At 39.3% G+C, this 25585-nt stretch overlaps 1 protein-coding gene across 3 annotated transcripts in view; it reads right to left on the reverse strand.

Moving 5' to 3' along the window:
• The window catches only part of limk1a (LIM domain kinase 1a), a 53857-nt gene that overhangs the window by 22272 nt on the left and 6000 nt on the right, over positions 1–25585 (reverse strand). The window contains exons 1-2 of one of the 3 annotated variants that reach the window (XM_038693265.1): positions 19828–19987; positions 7563–7701 (exon numbers count right to left, since the gene is read on the reverse strand). In XM_038693265.1, coding sequence (XP_038549193.1) covers positions 7563–7701; positions 19828–19976 — 288 coding nt within the window. In that variant the 5' untranslated portion in view covers positions 19977–19987. Of the gene's footprint in view, positions 1–7562; positions 7702–8719; positions 9041–19827; positions 19988–25585 lie in introns of those variants that run through there. The other 2 variants (XM_038693266.1, XM_038693264.1) reach the window with 2 other exon arrangements.

The raw sequence follows: 25585 nt of genomic DNA on the forward strand, positions 1-25585 counted from the left end.
ACTGCTCACGCTATGTCTAACACCCGGTCTGCTTGAGAAGAACAGTACTGGTGGCAATATCAAACAGATGGATCATATTGATGCATCCCATAGACAGTATATAAAGATGGACGACACATCTCCATTTCCTCCCACTTTGCAAAAATTAAGCCAAAATATCCCAGATCCGGACGCTGCCTTCTTGCGCTAATGATGTCATTTGGAGCCAAAGTGTGAGCAGGAGTGATCGGGGTTGGAGACGCGGTACTGAGGTTCTGTCCACTCACCCGACTCATTCACGAACAGGGCTCAGCTGTCAATCATGACACGAAACTACCTTTCTATAGCTTCAAGTATCTAATTAAAACCAAACATAAAAAAATAAACACTGGAAGACACATCAGCGTGCTAAGAAGTAGTTAAAATTACAGAAACCACCTTTGGGAAAAATGTATTTGGCATGTACTTTTGTTTGGCCCTTGTCCGATCCCCTAACACGGAGGGGTTTGTGACATTTACTGTAGCCAGCCACCAGGGGGCAATCAAACTATTTTGGCTTCACTTTTTGGGAACAATCATGTTGTCCATCTTTATATAGCCTGTGTTTTATATATACGGCCTTAAAGATACAATGTGTAATAACTGAGACGACTCTCCACCTGTCAAATTCATACTCCAAAAATAATACGGGGAAGCATTTTACATATTAGGTCATAACTGCTGCTAACTGCCGTTAGCTAGTTAGCTTAGTTAGCTGTGCAGCTTACTTAGTGGTCCTATTAGCTGACTGAGTCCAGAATGGGCACCAGGCAATGGAAGAGGGCTCAGGATAGGAGCCTCCCAGTGAACCAAACACAGCCTTCAAGACTGACAGAGGCCACTTTGATGACAGGGAATAAAGTACTTCACAGTAGCTCAGACCAGGACTTTGAATCTTTACTGGGTCAGCCTCACCCAGTTGCGGCAAAGATACCACAATAAAGGTGAGAAACAGTGAAACCAGAAGCTTCTCCCAATCTCTGGACATCTAGCAGGTCGATGTCTGGCCCCGCTCCCATCAGCTCGCTTAACCCTGAGATGTTTGCAGAAAAGCTGAATAACTCTACAGTGAATGTGGAGCTGGCTAGGATTACTGCACATTCACCTGTTAGTAGCAGTTGTGATGGACAGATGGAGGGCTGGTGGGAGGAAAAGCTAATCAGGTAACAGTATTCTGCACATAAATCAGTATCAGAAAGGGTAGTAAATTACTGAGTAACATCCTCTGGCTGAATTACAACCACTTTACTTAGAGCTAAAGGTGCTAACAGGAGCAGAAGCGGAGTATGAAACTGCAGACACACATATGTTCGCACAGACAAGGCTCTCAATATAATATTATAGTCTAAGAGTTCATATTTAGTTAGGACAATGGCCCCATCCACAGGTCAGCTGTGGTCACTGACAAAAACAAAGTAAAATATATAAAAACATACTTTCAAAGAGAGACTTTTTTTCAAGTTATTTTGAGCTTAACGGCTCATTCTTAAGCTTGGAAACGGCAGTCGGCAAAACAACACACACTCAAGATCCACTGACTTTCTTGTTCTGGAGCGTTTAATGGCTCCACAATTGAACTAACACTGACAAGAAGTTCCAAAAGTGCTCAGAATAATGGAAATCTTGAACATCTACAGTTTTCGTAAGAACCAAGCAAAAGCAATCTGATGGAGGCTAGCGTGTGATACAATCAAAAGTTAGTGGATCATGTATGTAGATGCATCTTCCACCAGACCATCATGGCATCATGTTTGTTTTAATGTAATGTTCAAAATCAGGACCACACCAATCACTTGTTCCATGGCCTACTCATTAACATCTCACCAGATTTAATTAAAATCCTATGAGCTATCAAACAAAAAAGTGTAGTTGTCAGAAAACAATTAGAAAACAATTCCCAAACATTTAAAAAAAAAGAATAAGGCAAGGCCCACCTTCTATGGTGGGCATCGCTGTGGTAGGAGTGATGAAATCCCATGAAATTCAAACACAGTTTACTTTCCTTACTGATGTATAGTTTTCTGGCTGCAGACTCTGACTCATCGCTGCATCATGAAGCTCAAAATGTTTTCACTGACTGTGACAGCAGGTGCAGTGGCATCAGTGAATTTTAAAAATAGGATTGTGCTTTCCTGCTGATCTGCACAGACAGACTGTGCAGCACTGGAGGAGACTTCTTTCTGGGTGTGGCACAGACGTGGGGAGCTGACCTTGGTCTGCATGTCTACACGTTAACACAACTGGTCTGGCCATCTTGGCAAGTCAATCATGATTGGCTGACTCAAATTTACTAAAGTGTAAGTGCAGTGACAGTCAATCAGGTTCTTTGCACCGTAAGAGGAGCAATAAACCAGAGAAAGGGGAAAGAAGAGGAGAATTGGTGCAGTGCACTCTCCACTTAATTCACTTTAGAGTCTCCTACATGTTTCATTACTGAGATTGCACTGCAAAGGGCAAGCTGTCTGGAGGCAGTGTAAATGACCTGACAGAATCTGCTGGCTACTTTATCTTACCAGGAGGCAAACGTGTCAGAGAAGGGTTTAACCAGCTTCTCCTATCAAAGAACCACCACCAGTCAGTGAATTACTGATTTGGTCAATACTCTGGGTTTGCGGTGGCTTTAGAGGCAGTTTATTACCTCAACACTAAACTACAACTACTACATTTTTCTATATTCAAATTAGACTGATATTTTTAAATACTCATAATAGTGTGCATTTCAAAGACAAATTTGGATAATTTAAGCTAAATCCCACTTCAAAAAGCACTTTTACTGTCAGCTTCTAATGACACCTTCTAAAATGCAAATGATTAGTTGCTGTCATATAGGCTTTATGCTAAGCAGACAGGCGGTAGTTTTCCAGAACATGAGCCTCACATACTTCCACAGACATATGACTAAGATTTCATATCGTCTGCTGCCATGGCTGTCTTGCTGGGTTGCGTGAACATAATAAGGATTACCAAAACCAACTCTGCAAAGTTTATCAGTGATGAATGAGCAGGAAGGAATATTTACTTCCTATATCCTGCTGTTGCTGATCATTGATAAACTGTCCTAAAAACTGACCACATTTATACCACAACAGGGTTCCCAGGTTTCTTTTCAAGAGATCATTTTCCAGGAAATTTCAGTGACAATCTAGCTGATGTGGCAGACAGGGCTCATGTTATACACTAATATATCTTATCTACGAAAATCATTTATTACATGCGTAGAAATTATGACAAATTGATGTTTTATATTGTTTATATAAATTTATAGTTCTTTTGGAAAGCCCTTTGTGTTCTACAATTTTGCCTTCTGACAAATCCCAGCATTCTGTTGAACCTTAGCTTTCTAAAATCACTGTTCCCGACTAAGGATTTACATAGGGGGGGGGCCCTATTAACGATAAAATATTCTTTATGTGGTTCATCAACGGTGAAAAATTATCCAAAAGTCCCGCGAGGTGCAACTCGGCACAACACCGGTGAAGCTGGAGCTACGTCTCTTCAGCAAGTGTTCCACTTCCGCCGCTGCACAGATTCGCGTTACGCTTACATGCGCACTGACGACCCAGGGTTAGGGTTTCAATTTTGGATTTATTCACGCACTTCAAAAACATTTATTGAAAGTTTTATTCTTTTTACATGTTTATTTACAGTATTAAACTTTTAAATGTATTTTACAATAGGCTGTATATTATTATATTAGAAAACTGGTAGTTCTATGTAAAATCAGATGTTGAGCACCCCCATATCGCCAAAATGGCATGATCCTTGTTTCGCTGCAAAGCTTCGACTGTGAGATTGAAAGTCGAATCAGGTTCTGCCCACTGAAGCATCGAATCTTCGACTATTTGGGGTCAGCCCTACTGTGGTCCTTGCTATTTCAGACATGTTGCTCTCTGTACGTCCATTGGAACACTGTCACAACAAACACTTGCAAATATTAAATGTTATTTGATGTTCTAAAGAACGTGTTATAATAGAAAATTAAACCAAGCTGTGGTATAAATCAGTTTATGACATCATTATGTTAGCCCCTCTACTAACGAAGCTAATCCCAACTCGCTGTTAGCTACGGCTAAAAAGTTTCATGTAATGTTACTGTCCATTTTATCTTAAAGTAGCATTGCGTTTAAAGAGATAATGCTAGCAAAGTAAACAGAGGTGCTGTTAGCCATACCAGTATATAGCCGGGGTTTGATGCACAAACAGCTGGGCTCCCATTCATTGTTTTGACCCTGGCTTCCGCTTCATTCTTATCCAACTTTCTCAACAATACCAAACACATCTGAAACCACTGATCCTAGCTAATGTTGAAACACAAACATTAAATCATTAACCAATTTAACATTATTCAACTGTTTAAAATAAGTTGAGATGAAAATGTTAATCTATTTTAAATTCTAAATTAATTAAAAAAAAAAAACAGTTACCAACCAGCGATGACTGACATTTACCTTTGGAGGTCAATGTAACTAAAACTATTCAGAGCTTCGTCACTTGAATTAATGTCATCCAGCCTGTGACACCATGTGACGTGATATGGGGGTCTGTTCTTGGCACTGCTGCAACATACCTGAGCAACTGCAACATAATATAAAATTAATTTCCAGCATACGCGTAGGAGCCATTATACATGGGACATGTCCCCCCCACATTTCAAATTCTGTTCTGTCCCCCTCACATTTCTCCGAGGCGGTTTACTATGAGTGACTAGTCAATCAATCACACACTCCGCATCAGACATAGGCTAAATAAACGGTTGAAACGCAGACAAAAATCTATAGGCCTATAGAAAACATACGACAGAAGAAAAATGTGGTGCTGAAAAGTTAAGGGAGAAAAAAAAGTTTGCTGCAGGCAGGTGCAGCAAAGTGCGTCAATATTAGGCTACAGACTTTTCTTTTGTGCTGCTGTTACTTATACCCTACTTGAAGACAGCACTGGGGAGGCCAGCAGCAAGGGTGGGTCGTAACTTGTTACAAGTAGCCTAACGCAAATTTGCTAAATAAATAATATAAAATAAGTCAATGGCACCTTTTCACGTTCCTTTTTAAAACTGTAGCCTACTTTTACTCTTTACTTGGTATTTTCTTTGGGCCAGTAATCTACTTTTAATTTTGCTACCAATTTCATTCATACCCTCAAAACTTCACCAATCTGTAATCTGCATTTTTCTTCATTAACCGAAATGAGCTGTCATCAAGGCTGTGCGCAGTTACGCAGATCAGCCCTGGTCTCTGGCGCTTCTCACAGCACAGAGTTGGGCAGATGCAAACATTTGGAGAATCAGGCAAATATCTTTTCAGTTTAAAGCTTTATTGTTCTACTAATACAACAGAAATGCAGTGAGCGCACACCATGGCACTGGTGGCCTGTTGGAAATCAGCCTGCGTTGCTCTTTAACACCGGCAAGTAAATACTTTTACTTTCCATTAACGGCGTGTTAAAAGCGTATTTTGGCTCTGCAGAGCAAATGTAGACTTCACACTGTAACATCTAAGTCTGATGATCACTGGATTGACTCTGATATATTAACAGTAGGCCTATCCTGTTGTTGAAAAGAGTATCACTTTCTTTTGTTCTTTGACATTGGTTACTATTTGTTTTATAGCGATGTCTGACGGTGAGTCCATAAAATACAAAACTAATCTTGGCTTTGACTACCAGATGTTATTTATTCACCAAACAATAATTTTTGATATGCACAGAGAGAGAGAGAGAAAATATGGTGGATAAAACAGTCCTGTTAGCCTTTACGCATGACGCACAGCTACCTCTGAATGTAGGTTTACCTGCTTCAACAACGAGCTGCTCCCGTGTTAGTGTCAATGATTCTTTGCATTGTAAGATTATATAGATGCTTTAGGAATAATCAGATTGTATGGGCTGCCTGTGTTATTTCAAAACAAGTGGTTTAGTATAGGCTACATGTCCATAATAATAGAGACAAGCAAAAATAGTGGCTAGGCAGCAAGTTGATATTTTAAAGTGATCAACACATTCATGGAGATATAAAAAGGAAAATAATTTTAAACAGAAAAAGCTAAATTACAGATAATCAACAAGCAAAGCAAATTGCATTCTCTAGAAATGACCTGTTGCACAGTAGATGAAATATATTATTAAATATATAGTAGATAGAGTAATTTTAACTTTTCTTGAGTAAAGATTTTGAGTACTCTACCTGCCACTGTGCAGCGGCACCAGTAATAGCTCTGACATGGTGAACATGAGACAGGCAACAATAGGGCAATAGATGAGGGCAATAGCAAAACAAAGTCAAAGCCCGCAGAGTCCAAAGCACCAGTTTATGTTAAGATTAATGATGATATGGATTATTTATTTATTTATTGTATTCAAGGACTGAGCTGAGTTGATTTCTTTACTTTAGGAGAGTTAAAGAGGTGTTTCTGGTTTTAATATTTTAAAGGCTCATCTAGTTATGTACTGTACTTTTCTCAAGAATACAGGAATAAAGGTCTCTTAAAGACCCAGAGGCTCTGACAAATGCTTTGTCTGCAGAGTGGGCTGACCAGGGACAAACTCCTGGACCATTTGTTTGTCCCTATCTGTGACTATCCTTGGCCTTAAAAACCTGTTACGTGTCCATAAACAGTTTAAAAGTAGCCAAGATTGGCACATATGAGCATCCTACAGTATTGGAAGAGGAAGAGGACAGAGGTCACAGGAGGAAGAGCAGAAATAACTGAGGAGGACAAGCTTGTAAGTTGTATGGATAGCTACTAGCCATTGCAAATTCTAAAAATGGCCTTGCGTCTATTTTTTGTGTCGAAAAAAAATCACCAAAATATCACTCCACTGCCTAATCAACATTAACACAGATTCAGCTGCACCTCAGCAGAGGTGAGTTCATTTGGAACCAGGAGATTACCAAACAGGTAATTGGCGGCTCATTTCAGCATTCAGTAGAAAAACACACAGAGAGTTGTTATCTATTACATTACAAAAAGCAGAGACGGTGGATAAAAGCCACAGGCTTTGCATAGGCAGGAAAATAGGTCCCTGAGATACAAAGGACAACATATTTTATTACACCGACATCCAGTATTAATCCGTTTCTTCAAGCTTTGAATGTGTGTGATTCCATCACTAATCATCAAATAGACACAACTCTCCTTTGACGCTGGTATCTTGTCTTTTCTATAATGCAGCAGCATTTATCAGCAGAGGCTCAGTCTATTGTCTATCAACTTTCCGGTGCTGTGACCACATCTATTCTGCACATGATCCTCTCCTGTGTCACAACAACAGCTCTGACTTTCACTGGTGGCCTGTAAAACAATCTGACAAAGCAGCCAAATGGATCAGGGTCAGTTTCGCAGCTGGCACAGATCCTATGTGCATGTACGTATGTTGGCACACACCAACCAGTGAGGGTGTAAATGTATGGACTCAGGTGTGTGTTTGTCTTCTTGCATGTATGCGTATGCTGTGAGTGACACAGCTCCAAGCTGTAACTCGAGGTTAATCAGCAAACAAAGAACCAGGGAGGCGAGGAGAGATAACAGTCAGCGGATGGATCCTCTTACCATGATGAGGCCGGTGGTGATTGGGTCGTTGCAGCCGTGGCACAGCTCCCCGAATTTGGCCCAGTAGTCCTTCTTGCAGAAGAGCCGTCCATCTTTTTCATAATACCAGTGGGACAGCGACGCACTGCACTCACAACACCTGACAGAAGTAGAGACGGAAAGTGATACATGAGCAGTTGAGCAATTAATTAACATTACTTCTATTCATTACTTCTTTAGTTCAACAGTGAACATCAGGGACATAAACAAGTCCAGACATGCCACCTGAAACAAGAGAGAAAGTCAGAAATACGCAAATGATGCATGATACGACACAATCCTCACGTCATATTGTAACTTTGATTAGGTTTCTAACTGATTATTATATTCTGATTAGTCCATTAGTCATTGATTCTTCTGAATGTCAAGAACAGTAACCTATCATAAGGTCCCACAGCCCAATGTTATCTAAATTACACAACTACCAGTACAAAACCCAAAGACAAACACAATAATCTAAACAATCTCCACATCTTCACATTTGAAAAGCTGGAACCAGAAAACATTTAGCATTTTTGCTTGATAATTTGTCTTTCAATAAAGACAACTGATTAATCCAGAATTAGTTCAGCACCATTTGTAACATATTTCTACATTTAAGTTGGCAGATTAATCAGCAGGTCAGACCCCCAGAAACAGGAAAGTGCACACCAAATTAAGTTGCTGACAGAACATTATGTTGTTCTCCTCTCTGTGAATCGTACTGTAACCCTCCTAATGACACCCTGCAGGGCCCTAAATTATAGTTTTCATGGTGATAGTAAGTCCCTTTGTGGATCTATCACTCACCACCCCAACAGACCACTGAGATCACACCAAAACACATAACTACTGTATGACTGGGCCTTAGAAAAACATAGTAATGACTAAAGGGTAGAAAACAGAGACAGAAACATTGTCATTGCATTGCAGTCAACTACAACAACATCTGCATAAACACTTATTCACCACATGGATACAAAACATATAAACATGTCATCAACCAACATCAATCAGAATCAAACTTTAAAGCTGAACTTAATGTAAGTAATTTTAGCTAAGAAATCATGGTGTTTGGTTTCACTTTGATTTGACCTGACATAGTGAAACGCAGCGTTATAAACTGCTGAGTTTGTTACCTGTTGCTGTGAGATTCGACAGTCTGGTTATTTTCCTTTATCGCAACTGAACCCATGAAACAGAGACAGCAAGCTAAGCCTTGCTAGCCAACCTCCTTTCATTAATGTGGCACAAACACAGGACTGCAGAAGCTGCCAACGACTCAGCAGGAGCTGAAATATCATTCAAACAAGTACGTTATCGCTTGTGGGTATACGCGCGAGCAAGCTAGGCTATCTATCTATCTTCTACTTTCCGAATGAGGAATAGTTAGCATAACTTGTTAGTCACTTTAAGGCTGGGAATACAAACTTAACAGCACGGTGAGTCCTATCACATGTTGATTGTTGTAAAGGGCCAGGCGTCTTAAATCGTTAATTATACTACATCAACACGTCTTCTATCAACGGTAGCAGCCACCACCACAGCTGACAGCGCGTCTCCTAACAACAACGGCTCTCAGTTGTTGCCATGGGAAACGCCTTCTCAGGCCCGATAGTTTCCACAAATGTATTCGAAAAATTATTTTAATCACTTTTAAAACAATGTAAACCATATCCACAGTATCAGTAACGGTTCCTTACACAAGAAGTGTGTTTTCTCCTTTTTCAAATTTTTCAATTCAACTTTAAAAGTAGGGTGGTGATGGCGCAGTGGATAAGACGTATGCCTTTGGTGAGAGACCTGGGTTCAATTCCCCACTGTAACACAGTCACCATTGTGTCCCTGAGCAAGACGCTTAACCCCTAGTGACATATATATCAATTTTAAATCGCTGTAGATAAAAGCTTCAGCAAAATGAATTGATGTAAAAAAAAAAAAAAAAAAAAAAAGAAGAAGGAAGAAATGAAAACATGTTTCCAGGAGCAGCATGATGTGTTTTGCTTCTCTGGAAATTAACTTGTGTTGTTGACTCTGTGATTTTCCAGATTGTATTTATCAATACCACATTGTGCTGACTTGGCTGATCACCCAGGTCAATCTACTTTTTGTACAGACAGTCTGATAGGCTACTGAGCACCATCAGACATTGTCATCTGTAAAGCTCTGCCTGGTCTGTCCATCTGTCACCATGAGTTCAATAGCAAGCTGCTCTAAAAGTCCAGAGTGACGTCAGCCTGACAGACATCAGATGCTGACAGTGATGGGCGGATGATAAAGAGTCGGAGACAGACAGAGAGTGATAACATGGTGACAAAGAGCTTGTGTAAACACACTTTTAGTTCACCTATAATGCAAATAACAAAACCCGGACTGCTGCACATGCTGGTTTGAAATTCAAAATAAGGATAAACAGGTGAGTAAAGGTTATTTCCTGGTAAGTGGTGAGAAGACTGATTTCAGAGGAATGAGGGTGTTAACAATCTGATGTTACTCATCTGTCCACACCAGGTGGCACCTTACTGATCAGCCTAGAGATTAGAAAATGTGACTAGCTGTGTATTTTTATTGTAACTTGTTTGTTAACATTATATTTTCACGTATTTGTTGATGTGGGCAAGTAGGCAGATTTCCTCTGCATTGGGCCATAAATCAAAATGTGTGCTAATCCCTTTGCTCATGGTAAAAGCATTTCTGTACATGTGAATTAGTGCCCCTTGCATCTGCGTGCTTGCAGGCTTGTATGTGCTTGTTTGTAATCTGTATAAATCTCTGTGTCTAACGGCCATGACTAAGTGAGTGTCTGCACTCCTTCCCAGTGGAGCTTCCCTCCCATCAGCCAGCCGTCTGGCCTCGTCCCTGCTCAGGGTGGCTTAAAACCAGTTCTCTTTGCTCTGAAAATATTAAAAAGTGAGCACGGTTTCAAGGGCTGGCACAGAATTATTCACTTTGTTCCTCGTCTCATCCCAATTTACATATGATTCAAATTAATTCATTTTAGTGAAAGTGTGTTGAGTCCTTAGTGTTTGGCCATGATGTGACAATTATAAATGCACTGCTGGCTGCATTTTCTGGCAAAAACCTACTATGCTGTCTTGAGGGTTTGTCTTCCTGAAGAAACCAAAGATATCAGGTTAGCATCTTCGTCAATATACGAAATTTATTTTATTTTAATTCATTTTATACAAACACCAAGTATTTAATTGTTTACTTTTCAAGCAAAATGACAAACATTTTCTGGTTTGAGCTTTGACGCTAAATTAATATTTTTGGGTTTCAGTCTGCTGGTCGGACAAAACAAGACATTAGAGTTGTCGCCTTGGGCTTATGGGAATTGTGAGCACATTTTTCACTATTTTCTGACATTGAATGGACTAAACAATTGATCAATTAACTTCCAAGGGGAAAGAGACTATAGCACACTCACGATTGGCAGCATTTAACTGTGCAAACATACTAAAGTTTCGACAGTATTGTGTCTTCATCAGTCAAAAGTCTGTTTTTCCCACTGAAGTTTGCTGTCCTGCTAAGAAGCTTGAAAATGTGTGGATAACCCAATTTTGATTTTGGTCAATTAATCAAGGAAATAATGAAATAATTGTTAGTTGCAGCTTCACAGACACCACTCTAGTAGAGTTGTTCTGCGAGGGCTTAAATCTGACCCTAATCTGTGCAGTTATCTGCCTCCCCTTCCTTTCCTCCTGCTCTTTATCACACAAAGACAAGAAGACACTTTGCTGTTAAACATGTTTGTGGCTGCTTGGTAAAGTAACAACTAATAAACAACTCAATATATTTAGCAGAAGCAGCAACTCTCTACGTCTTTGCCCAAGGTCTTGCACCTACTGTAAGCCTGTACGTACACACAACTACACATGCACATAACCCTGCAGCACATGCAGACACACATTCAATTTATTTATTAGACAGACACACCCTCTCTCCAGCATCTTGCATGCAGTGCTCTACTGCAGCTCAGCAGATTGTGGCAGAGCTGCTTCGGTATGCAGCGTGTTTGGGTGCGCGGGGGGAGGACGAGACTTTGGAAGTGGGTCAAGGCTTTCAGAAGATGTTCGCAGCACCGAGTCAGGAACTACTCAGCTGTCTTAGCTCTCTGCCATTCAATAACTGCCTTTCACTACACACATACACACACACACACACACACACACACACACACACACATCCTGCAAACCCCTGCTGGAGCAAAGTCATACCTGGAGAGGATACACATAGGCGTAATCTTAATGCTCTGAGGTTCAATTCCTTCCTAGTACAACCTCTTGGTTCTGGGAGTGGCAGCAGAGTATTTAAGATATGAGTGAATACATTAGTGACTCCCAGATGGAATTTGCTGCCTTCAGGACAAAAATCTTATCTCAGTGGTGCAAGACAAGCAAGCGTCTTAATGTGGGTTTTTGTGCTCACATTTGGGCGTTTTTGTGTGACTGTCTTTGTGTGTGCATCAGCAAGGACGAGTAAGAGGATTATCAGTGTGAAGGACTCCAAGAGAGTCTTTGCCCACTCTGCTATGATGTGCAAAAATAGAAAAAAATACAGGCAAACGTAATATTACATGCCCTTTAGCAATGCAATCAATAATGAGATTTAAGGTGAGAGAAAGACATGAGTTTCAGAAAATCTTTAAGAGTATTTGAGAAGGCTAATATCAGACATAAAGACAATGTAGACTAAATAACATAGGTGTTAGATTAGTAACAGTAGACTTAGTGAAAAGTCAATGACAAAGAAAAAGCTGCACTATGTGCTCAGACATAAATAACTCCCATGAAGTGAGAGGAAGCAGAGCAAATTTCAGATACCAAAAAACCTAGCTGGATCCCCTGAGGGTCAGGAAACAACCAATGAAAGAGAAGACAAGAACGATGGAGTGGAGTTAGTAAATCTGCCATTGTCCCCCCTCCTGTTTAAATCCCTGATGGAATAAGCTAAAAACGTGTCTGGGAGAGTAATAAATTCTTTTTTGAGGTCAAAGGGAGACAGCCTTTTCCTTGGACTCTCACCTTCCTCTGTCTGTGTTCATGAACATTTGACTCCAGCTGAGTTCTGTCACAGTAATTTTTCCCTATGTCTCATCCGCAAAGGATAGTTTTGATACTTTGGTAATCTAAAAAAATTAGAGTCAACAGCTATGCGAGCAACTCTGTGAGGCTGTGTTTTGAGCTAAATGACCTCAAACATCAGCATGCTAACATGCTCACAATGACGATGCTAACATGCAGAAGTTCAGCACCAATTAACACTTAACATTTTAGCAAAAGTTGATAAAGGCTAATGTAAATGGAAGAATTGGACAAATGATGCTTCTGACGTGATGATGGCGCTATATGAAAAGTGATAGGATCTATTATTTATCTATCTAATAAATAAATAAATAAATATATATTATAAATAAATAAATAATTTAAATTTCCCAAACAACATGATCCATCATCAACCGCTTATCCTGCATACAGGGTCATGGGGGGCTGATATCGGGCAAATACACCCTGGACAGGTTGCCAGTCCATTGCAGGGCTACACATAAACGAACTCCACACAGAAAGGCCGGGGCATCTGGGGTTTGAATCCACGACTTTCTTGCTGTGAGGCGACAGTGCTAACTACTGCACCACCGTGCAGCCCCAAAGAATATGATGACATATTTAAATTTTTAGAACATATGCACAAACAAATGTATGTGTAAGTGTGTATGAAGGACTGAAATAATTTATTTAAATTATGGTACACCAGATGAATTATCCATGTGCTGCCTGTATTAGTCTGCCATGTTTTATATTCATTATTCCCAGTGAGATTATCTCACTGGACAGTTTCATGATGTAATATGTTTTTGAATGACTGTGCTTCCTATTTATCATGCTGGCAGTCTGACCTGGGTCAATACCTAACATGATTAATCTGTCCCAGCTGATATGAATGAGCTGAAGTCTAATGAGAAAAACATCAGGTCTGAATGAATGAATGGAATTAAATTCCCAGAGGGACTGAACTGCTGAAGAGGATGAAAATGTAAATATACTGTATGAGAAATGATGACTCACAGGTGCCTGAACAAATGAGAAAAAAGTCTCGATTCATAGTTCTAGTCATATTTAAAGCAAACATGCCAAACACTTTCTTCTACAATGTGAGGATTTATATACTTATATAACAATGAATTAAATATCAATATCAATAGCTCAAAGCATTTTCCTTACTTATGACATAGACTAAACAATTAATCTATTAAGCTAGAAAGTTATAGGAATAATGAAAATACTTGTTAGTTGTTACCCTACTTCAAATTTGAAAAGATAAACTCCAAAGTTTACACAATACAATTTTACTTTTATTGGAAGTAAAATAAAAACAACAAGATATAATATCAGTAGTATTCCTACTGTTATTATTAGCGTTTTAGTTTTAGTCACTTAATCAAGTATTCAATTGATCAATTAGTCAATCAACCAGAAAACTAATCTCTTTGGGTTTTGGACTTTTGGTCAGACAAAACAAAACATTTGAAACATTTAAAGGCATTTCCTCTATTCTCTAGTGTTTTATAGACCAAACGATTAACAGATAAAAATAGAAATTAATCGGCAGATTATTTAAAAATAAAAATAATCTTTAGTTACAGTCTAAAAGCAAAATCAAAATGAATGAGGTTAAGGTCGCACAGAAACACACACACACACACACACACACACACACACACACACACACACACACACACACACAGAAATTGCATACATGCAGATAGACTAATTGACTAAATGTTGCCATTATTTGACATGCTGTCTTGAAGCTGAACTGACATGCAGAGCGTTGTGGTTTAACAATATGAATCTGTCCTGCAGCTGCTCAGCAAAAATGACACTAAGATGATGCACTTTATCTTTATTTTCTGCCACATGCATCTAAAGTAAAGTACTCATTTGAACTAGGGCTGCAATAAACCATTATTTTCAGTATCAAATAATCTTTGTTTTTCAGATTAATTGATAAATTGTTTGTCTATAAAATGGCAAAACAGCCCAGATCCCAAAGTGACATCTTAAAATGTCTGGTTTTGTTCACCAACTGTCTAAAACCCAAGATATTCAATTCAAATGATTTATGACAAAAGAAAGCAGCAAATCCTCACATTTGGGGACTTCAAGCTGAAGAATATTTGACATTTTTTACTATTTCGCTTGATTTTTGATTTTTCTGTTAATACACTAATCAATTAATCTGAACAAAGCCTTTTTGCAAACATGCAGCTCTCGTATATTATTTATTATCTGATCTCTATGTGACTCCTTTTAAGACGAGCCCTTGAATGCCTCACAGTGAAATAAAACCACACCCAGACAAACCTCGCTGACCAACCGGCCATGGTCAGTATTTTCATGTTGTATGTGTGTGTGTGTGTGTGTGTGTGCATGTAGTCACAGGTCATTAAATGACGCATGGGCTGACACCGTTACAGGAAGCAGGAGCAGTCAAAAGGAAACGGTGTGTGTGTTCTGGTAGAGGTGTGAGCAGGTTCAATACTAACTGACAGATAGATGAAAGATTTGCGAGGAGCCACACCTCTCAAACTCCAGCACACACACAGATGCACATGTGTACATCTCCTCATTAAATCTTGTATCAACAAAGGACATCCCTTTTCTTTCCAATACACTGCTCTGCCAAGCCTTAAAGTGAAATCAGGAAAATTAGACAATAAAACGTCAAAATGTCTTGTGTCTGAAACAAATGTGTCAACTGCATGAAAAGGTGCTCAGCTGTTGTTACTGTACCTGCAGAAATCCTCACAGACAAAGAGAAAATACAACCTCTGGGAGAGACATGAGGGGGTTGTGGGTTAGAGGGAAGTACACACACACACACACACACGAGTGAAAGTCAAGCTGAGGAAATGGCAGACATGTCTGGGGGAGACCCCTCTCTCTTCCCCCTCAGAGGAGACATAAATAGACAGAGATTCCTGGTCCGGTGCCAAGATTTCCACCACTGACATTTTCCTTAAAACTAAAAGGACTGGGAGCCAGGACCAAGCGTTCAGGACACTAACAGACACATTCACCTATTACACAGATTTGGCTGAGCTAGTTTGGTTTGATACATTTAACGCTTATACATTAACACACACGTTCAAGGACACATTCATGCCATTCCCACGCAACCCTTTTTGTTCCCCCTATTTTATCATCGCCTACCCCCTCCATGGCAACACAGAATGCCATGGCGATGATGTCACCCTCCCATAAAGAAAGAGGCATTAGCTCATCACCTCCCCCCGTCCATTTCTCTCTCTATTGGGCCATTTTAAACTCCCTTCACTTTGACAAACACAAGCTCAGCAGCATTTATACTGACTTTAACCCTTTGAGAATGTGTTTTTAGCAAGACTTTAAAGAACTAAAACACAGCAGAGAAGAGCAGGTGGTGCATTTTAAACAGTAGCTATTATTGCGCCCTCTGTAGCCTTGGCTATGCACTGGCTGCTGAAGAAATGTTTCAGACTGTGGGAGACAATCTCTTTTATTTGTGACCTGGTGGTCTATTCAGCTGCTTAATGGGAGCTCTGGCAGACTGTGAGTAAATGATGTGCACAAAAAGCAGTTTCCTTTGTGAGTGTTAAGCTGCCCTGACTGACTGACTGACTGTCAGCATAGTCTCACTTGTTCCACTGCGGGGAAGTGATAAAAGAGTTCAGAGAGCTCTGGGAACCATGATGAGTTGGAGGAGAGACAGCAGACCTCCTGTTCATTATTAGGTCTCTTTTACAAACCAGTTTAGACTTAAGTCTGTTTCTCTAACAGCTTAGACACAAACAGAGGGTACTGATACAGGAAGTGAAACTGAAAACAGCCCAGTGAGTCAGTTCAGGTGGCAGAACCTGTGAGGCTTAAATAACTAAAGATTTAAATAAAAATAATAACAATCAAAACAAACAGGCTTTTTGATTAAGCTTATTAGTTCCGGAAAACGAAGTTTGGAAGTACTGTGCTTCAGTCTACAGTACACATGCTTCAACACAACTGTACACAAAGATGTCTAGTGTTTACAGTGGAGATCATCAGTAGTAATACAATGTTTGCTGTGCGCTAGTATGTTTCTGACATTCTTACAGCGAGTAAGTGGACCTTGAGTTTGTGCAATATGAATGTCACATGATCTTTGGCAAACTAATTACAGTTTGACCAGGTTAGCAGGTGGAACAGAAGACAACATCAGTAATCAATAATGTGAAATTTAAATGCACTGGTTTGATACAAATAAAGTCAACACACAATACGTTTTCAGAGCTAGCTTTGTCATTCTCATCCAACTGCCACCTGATTATGAAAAGTTAGTGATCAAGATCAGCCTCCATACTTTAGTTATTTAATATTCAATAAAATGAGTGCAGGTATGGAGTTTGCATGTTCTCAACGTGTCTGCGTGGGTTCTGGCGCTCCGGCTTCCTCCCACTGTCCAAAGACATGTGGACTAGGTTGTTTGGTGGCTCTAAACTGTCCTTCGGTGTGTGTGTGTGTGTGAATGGTTGTTTGTCTATGTGTGGCCCGGCGATGGACTGGCAACCTGTCCATTGTGTACCCCGCCTTTCGCCCTATGTCAGCTGGGATTGGCTCCAGCCCCCCACAACCCTATACACAGGATAAGCGGTTAACGATGGATGGATGGAAGTGCAGGTATGTATGATACAGTATTTTATTTTAAGTGTCCGAATGCTGTAGTCTTTTTATGAAATGATCAAGGTCAAAAAAGTCACAGGATTCACAAAATTCAGAACAATGAGGGCGGTAATCCTTCTTCTTTTCATCACATGCAGGGTTTAAGTCTGGAACTCAAACACGACAGAATTTAATTTTCAGAGTGTGATTAAAGTATTATAGTGAGAGCCAAAGGTTGCAGCTTGGGAACAGGTGATTAATCAAAGGCACCCCAACACACAGGACGACTCCTTTCTCCTCTCTACAAATGTTATCAGCAGGTTTTAACCCTGGGACGTTACGGCGAGGAGGAGGATGCCTTTCTGGTGCAGACACAGAGCAAAGTGTCACTGGGTGAATGTAAAAGAGGAATATTAATCAATATAAAAATGACGAGCTTCAATCTAAAGTGTAACCACTTAAAAAAAGAGAATTAGAGTGGAAAAATGCCAAAGAAGAGATAAATCTTTTATCATTTTAAAATGTATGTGATGGACTTGAGGTGGCAAAACAATAAAAGTCTCTTTCTCTCATTAAGTTTGGTCTTTACTGACTCAATGTATGTATATTTGATTAAAATACAAGACACTTCTCTATTCATGTAGCTCTAAAACAACATATTTGTGTCAAATTATTTCAGATCCTGCTGAAATATCATAATTATACCTCATAGGACAATATAGATGTGTGTATAATAGGAGAGTTTCAGGTTTGTAAAAATGAGTCTATTTAGTACTCTAAAATCCAAATAAAATTCTTCTTCAAAACCTTTTTGATCCTTACTGCAGACAAACAGAGCCTAAAAACAGACTGTAAAGCTGTTTAACACAGGGATATTTTGTTGCACAGTTTTACATGATGTGCATCATCTGTCTTCAGTTGGATCAATGACTGAGTGATCACACTGTAAATAAAAAAAATCATAACAACATGTGTGTGCAGTCTGTCAGTATGCATGGCCAAATTTCCTTTATATATATTTTTCCCTTTTATAAATAAATACAAGTACAATGTAATTTCTGGGCAGGCTAAATTGACAATGTGTTTTCCCCTTTAACAGCCTGGTTGTGCTTGATAACATGCTTATCTGCTTTTCCACACACACATCCTTCATTGTTTTGACTCATAAAAACACGTTTTGTTAAAGCTGATGATGTGAGCAAGTATACGTCGGCTAATATTAACAGGGTGGAAATATTCAATATTAATAGTAATAATAAGTCCACACCACACAGACAGTGTCAGTCACATGTAGGACAGCAGGGTTTGATTCATTGTCTCACTTTGAAAAATAGGGGGAAGTCGGTAACCCACAGACAGAAGTGTGACTGATGTATGTGCTGTGTCATTACAGAAGTGGGAGACAACTTAAAGACCCCACAGAGTGACACATTTCAGAGTCTGTTTATTTATACTGAAGATAGTGTAGATTTGAAGAAAACGTTGAGAGTAATCAATGCAGTATTAAAACTGAATGATGAAGGTGCTTCTGCTTGAAAATATGAGGGGAATGAAACATACCTATTAACTTTGGCTATGGGCTGAAACAATATCAGCAAACAATCATAACCTGGTTCCAGTTCCTCTAATGTAAAGGTTTAATGCTTTTCTTTGTCTTGTGTGATTATATATTGAATTTTTTTTGGAGTTGTTGGTCAGACAAAAATAAATAAAAAGCTATTTGAAGACGTCAACTTCAAAATTGTGATGGCCATTTTTCACAAGTTTCTGACATTTTATAGACCAAATGGTTTGTTAACTCATTAATAAAATGAAAGTAATGATTTGTTGCAAGTGAAAATACCTAAAACTGTCTAGTTCAGTTCAATTTGTTTATATAAAAAAATCTGTTGTTGCTTTATTTCGTCAATTTGACACAAATGATGTACATTAAAATAACTTTCATCTGTATTAAGTTCAACAGACGAGATTCAACTATTAGTTGATTTTGCAGTTAGTTGATCAAAAGTCACAGTATTTCAATCATCAATTCATTGTCAAAGTTATTATGTAAGCAAAAAGACAGAACAACTGACGGTTCCAAGTTCTCCGCTAGTCAGAAACACAAGACATTTGGGGACGTCATCTTGTGCCCCTAGGATGAGACTGCCATTTTTCAGCTTTCTTATGTTTTACAGACCAAACGATTACTCCATCCATCTATCCATCCATCCATCCATCCATCATCAACCGCTTATCCTGCGCACAGGGTCGCGGGGACGATTACTCAATTAATCAAAAAAATAGATTCATGCAGATTTATGCGATAATGAAAGTAATCGTTAGTTGCAGCCCTTTCTAGCAGACATCAAAAGTTGAATAAATTAAAACAACAAATGAACAAAAAGTTTTAAAAGTGCTCAGAATAATGGAAAGTTTGAACAACTATAACTACATGACAAGCGGGCTCCGTCTACAGAGGAAGACCATGTGAGCGAAGCAAGCAGGCTGACCTTAAATTAAGATTGATTTGTTAAGAAGTTTCACTCTAATGTGCCAAACATCCAGCCACATAATTTCTCTGGTCCACTTACTTTCTGTGTTGCTTCTTGCTGGGTTGGTAGTTTGCTGACACATCACCCGGGGGAGCGACGCTCTTGTTTTGACAGTGAGAAGACAGACTCATGTCAGCAGCTCTGATGTTTAACTCGTACAGCTCCACCAGCCTCGCTGTCACAACCATCAGTGACTCTCTCTCTGTACGCTGTCTCTCCCTTCCTCTACTTCCTCTCTCATACAGCTGCAAAGAGGGGTCACGCTTCTTCATCAACTATTTCCTGTCCTCTGCCCCACCCACCTTGTGGCTGCTTTTTTCTTCTTTTTAACCTCATGAAAACTCTACTTAGACTTTGCCCTTGTAACGTGAACTGCCCATTTCCTGTACTGTTCAATACATTTAAAGATTCTGGTAGCGCAAATCAAATTTCCTATTATTCGTCATTGATTAAATCCACATCCTCACAACACATTTGATTTACCAGCCTCCTCATAGGAGCCCTGGGGTGCTTTGTTTTCTGAGTGTAACCTCACTCACAGATACCCAAAGAAGTCTCAGAAACAGTCTGTTCCAGCAGCCTCAGACAAACCAGCTGAGTCAGATATGGTCTACACGTTTGCTGGTGTCATCAACCGGCTGCTCGGATTGATCCACACATCCTCAGACTTCTATGCCCAGACACACAGTAGAGCCTTGCTGATAAATTAGCAGAGCCAGTACAGTATATAGGCCGATATTAGCTTTTTGCTTATACACAGTATGTCGCCATCGCTGTAAGCGTCTGCAAATAAATAAAAGGTAAGGTGTCACCATCACATATTTTCCGTATTAAAACCTGATTCATTTTTTTTCTTGATGTAACTTGTTTAAATACAAACATATCGGGCGATGTACTGATATATTAATTTTTTTTTTGCTCAAATATCACTATCGATTTAGACGCCTAAAATCTTATCAGTCAGGCTGTAAAGTGAAGACAGTAAAATGTTGCCTATTAACAATCTAATAATGTCACAGAGTGTAGGTTGATTCCCAGATGGACGTCTTAGCCGCGCGTCACCATAACAACAATCTCTATAGTAAAAGTAGATCATTATATACAGGTAGCATCAGCCTGCACAAACACAGTCAACTGACACAGCTGCTGTAAAATCTGTAAAACTATTATATTTGCGTTTCCCCTCTCAGTGCCTGGACACAGTTAAGATGAGATAATCAAACTTTAGGCAATAACATTCAACATGCTTACATTTCTGTTATGTTAAAATGTTTTTTCTTTAGGAGCTAAAGTTAACATTTTAAAACTCAACACTGTTACATAATTTGATATCAATTTTATATCTGTGACTCTTATTGTCATGTTTGATACATGAAACTAAACATTAGGTCTGCAAATGATGATTATTTTCACTTTCAAGTACTCAGCTGATTTTTTAAATCGATTAATAGCTATGCCTATAAGATGTCAAAATTTATTTTCATATATGACAAAGAAAAGCATTAAATCGTCACCTTTGAGAAGCTGGAACCAGCGAATATTTGGTGTTACTGCTTGAAAAAGGAGTAAAACATCACTCAAACTACCCAGCTTTGTTTGTTTATCAAAGCTCCTTTGTTGTGATTTATAAAAACCCCAGTGCTAATTAGCATCCATAATAACTTCATAATAACTTAACAGTCTCGCTTCATTAACGTCACTGAGCCATCAACACTGTCAGAGTTCAATGTTGAGGTTTTGCATTAAAATGTGTTTTCTGACTCAGCAGTCAGTAAACAGTCCAACACACAATGAATCATCCATCGTGTCCTGCAGCTTCTGTCACCAGGCAGAGTTCATCTGCAGGAAGAAATAGCTGAGTCACTGCAGCCCTTTATGTTGTCTCTTTCTGAGCCAAACTTTGCTGTATCACAGAGCTGGAAGGAAAGACGTGGTGAAGATGAGATTTCGCTAAAAAATCATCACCTTCCACATTTGCTTCTATCTTTTGTCTTTTCTCATTGTTTCTGTATTCCACTCATTCAATGTTTCAACGTGTCCTGCAGCAGAGGGAGGCAGTGGAGGAGCTTAAGGGTTCGTGTCAGCTCGTCCTTGAGAAAGGGCAGCACTGACTGAACAATTGTAACTAAATGTTTCATAACAGCTGTGCATTTGTTGATGTTACTACAGAATATGCGAGCACATAAGTGTATCCAAGTGAATCCATCACCAACGTTACACAAAAACACTGTGTGACCAAATTCTTCAGTCTGCACGTTATCAGCAGATACACACTGAACCTAACAAAAATAGGTTGTTAGCTGAAGTGCTAACAAAGCACAAACCTTTATAGTCCTTTGGGACGAGTGCTGGGGCAGTGAGTGTCGAGCAGAAATAGTTTTATTGGGAGCAGGACAGTGCTGCACTGTACTGCAGAGAGACTGCAGCACGGACGAGTTTTCAGAGCTGGAATAACATATATACACATATTGATAAAATGAAGACTGCTTTACCAAGTTTAATGCACATTTCTAAAGCTGTTTTATTCATGTAGCTACAGAAAAGGGGAAGAAATTCATTTGCAATAATCTGGTGATTCAGACTACATACATCGACAGGGCAAGAAAATAAAATGCAAATTCCATATGGTGAATAAAAAACATGAAACTGAAAGGATCACAGAGGACGCTAATAGACTACAAATCCTCTTGTTCCTCATTCCCACAACGCAACAAGAAGTTGGGACTGACTCCAAGAGTCATATCATAACGATGCTACACACCTTCTGCATCTGGTGTCCTTTCTTTTCACAGATGTCAAGAGCTACTTTAACTTAATCCCCTCAGATCCACAGTGAAGAAAATACAACACATACTGAGAAGCATCTTGAGAGCCTTTAGTCCGAGGCATTTTCAGAAATGAAATGAATGATTAAACGATTTAAAATAATGAAACACTGTGTACAGAGGAAGCACACATTTTAGTGATATTGCAGAAATGTCAAGAAGAAACAATAAGAGGGGACGTGATGAAATTGACTTGTATCCAAATGAAGACTTGCGTAAGTTGAGCAGAGCGTTGCTTTGCACTTACAAAAAGCAACAGGACAGCAGAAATTACCAACAGCTTTTATTAAGATTGGCCCTTTTCACAGCAGATATTTTGACCTGTCACAGTAGGAAAGGCACAGGTATATACTATAATAAAACTAATAATGGCTGAATACCATTTAGCTCATTCAGTTTCAGGGTCCTGGTGTTTTGCATGCTGGTTCACTGTCACATTAATGTTAGTAACACCTGTCTGCTGTGAAAAAAGTCTATTTGTATTAGGTTGATTAAAGTGTTAAAAGATAATTACACTTTATTATAGTGTAAAAATGAAATGACTAATTATACAATATTTTTATATTACTATTTATTATAACTTAAATTGTTTTCATAGTTTTTTGTTTTTTTCCCCCATTTTTATTGGTTATGATTACATCGTACTCAGCAGTTTGGCCAGATTATCTAAACCACAGTATTTGGAAGTTAAACCAAAAGTTAAAAGGAAAACGGTGTAGGAAGTCGGTCTGTAAATTGTGATGGATGTTTACGACAGACAGTTTGGGTGATAATTTTACAGCTCGCCTTTGTTTTCTTCCAGATAAGTTTGTCTAACCAGTGTTTTTTACTGTTGATGTTTTTGTCCCAGATGTCAGGAGACAGCATACAATCAACTACAATATATCAATGTTATCATAAAAACAAGGACCTACGAAAATAACTGTAAACAAATGTAATTCTCCTTTCTCTGGCTTTTTCTTGCTACAATGTTTTGCCACCATCTGTGGTGTTTCTCCAATTTGTGTGATGTTTTTAACTACACTTCACAGAGTAGCTCAGAACCACTGTGGTATATTTTCTGGTCATGTTTACTGCTCTATTCTTCTTGTTTATTATGAAGAAACTACTGTTGCAGTCAAAGAAAAACTACACATTCTCACACATCTCTCTGAGACAAACACCACAAAACTGTTAAACTACATCGCAAAGATCAATAATTTCTGGTGAAAGATGTGAAGTAACTGCCACAGTCATAAAGTTCATCAAAAGCCAAGCTGGTCATTTAGTAGTAAGTATTCGCAATCAATAAATGGTGTGGATTCTTCCTCATAAAGTTAACACAGTCTCTGGTGTTTTGCGGTGTGTACAATTGAGCTGTGGGACAAACAGAAGTCTCAGTGAGAACATGGCTGCATTTTCCCACGAAGGCTACAGTATATACACAGCGGGCCGTTGCTATTTTCTGAGATGTTTTTTTTCTATGCACCCAAGGGACTTCCTGCTGTCTTCAAACAACACTCTGGGCACTTTAATTTTGCATCCTCCTCTTCTCTTATCATTTCCACTTCCCTTTCACTGGAGTAATGCTTTGTCGCAGCACTGGGCCCTGCAGCTGGACTTTTTCTTTTTGTTTGTATTTAAGCTCCAGCCCCACCAGTCAATTTTCCACAAATGTTTTGTATTGAAAAGCGAGGCCATTTTAAATCCTCCTTCTCTATGACAATCATGCTCTCCCTGAGGATTTGGATCTGGGTCAAAAAAAGATTCTCACTAATTTCTAGACATGTTATGATACACTGGGAAACGCAGGATAATTTCGAAGACGAATCAACACTATTTTTACAGTTTGCTCACATGGCTTCACTCCTATTAATTCAGCAGTTCTGGTGTGTGTCATGTCAGTACATGGTGGGCAGAAGGGCTTAAAGCTGTAGGCCGATATCCGACACCTCAAAAGGAGTGTGAGGGAGCTGGCTTAACACTGTCGGCTGCACAGACGTCACAGCTAATGCTCGCATAGTTACAAAGAAATGCAAAGGGCTTTTATTTTCAGCAAAAGTGCATAAATATGCAAACAAACAAAAGGTGAAATGAGTTCACACACATAAATAAACTCAAAAGAGGGAAATGAAAAAATGCAACCACTAAAAAAAAAAAAAAAAAAAAAAAAGACACCCCACTGAGGTAACTCTGTACTTGTACTCTCTCATCACACACACAGACACCACAAAACCATTGTGGACCAGATACACCTCCTCAGATTTCCCATTGAGACATTCGGCCAGGGGAAATCATTGATGACACACTAAGCGGTGAGTTTTCCATACAGTGACGGCAAATCTGCCGACTGGAGAGGAGTGAGGCCGATGATGCATCAAAGCCTGTTCACAGGTCTCGGGGAGTAACACAGCGAATGTGACAAAAGTTGCATAAAGCCTTTTGTGGCTCCAGAGGGAGCTGCATGAAATCTGATAAATTGCGTCGGTTGAGTCTTACTACAACTCTGAGGATGAAACAAGTCTGGGGGTGTGGAGTTAGACAGAAGTGAGTAACTGGACCTCTGTAGCGCACTCCCGAATCTGTGACCTAACCACAGCAGTTGAGTTGCATTGTGCGCAATGTAGGTGCCAGACTTTGACAAGGAAAAAGTGTGTGGTTCTGCTGCATCGATTTTGAGCCTTTTTTTAAAAAACTGTCCATTAAGAGTCCAGCTAAACTGTAAAGTACTCTTAAGACAGCTTGACATGTCTGACGCCATTGAGGTTTACAGAGGGAAGAGAGGCTGTGAGCAGCAGCAACATTTACATGCCAGCGAAATATTACTGACAGGTTGATTGATGATTTCAGAATACTGTGAGGAGTTGAAATGGAAAACAACTACAAACTAAATGTTTCCCGTTGTTTGAGCTCGTCAGAAACAAGGTTAGCTGGATGAAAGATGAGAGAGCAGAGAGAAAGAGGTGGAGATATTACATAAGACCCTCAGTAAC

Source organism: Micropterus salmoides, unplaced genomic scaffold (genome assembly GCF_014851395.1).
Source record: "Micropterus salmoides isolate LMB-PRFRI ecotype aquatic unplaced genomic scaffold, ASM1485139v1 Ms_hic_scaffold_3, whole genome shotgun sequence".
Classification (NCBI taxonomy): Eukaryota; Metazoa; Chordata; class Actinopteri; order Centrarchiformes; family Centrarchidae; genus Micropterus; species Micropterus salmoides.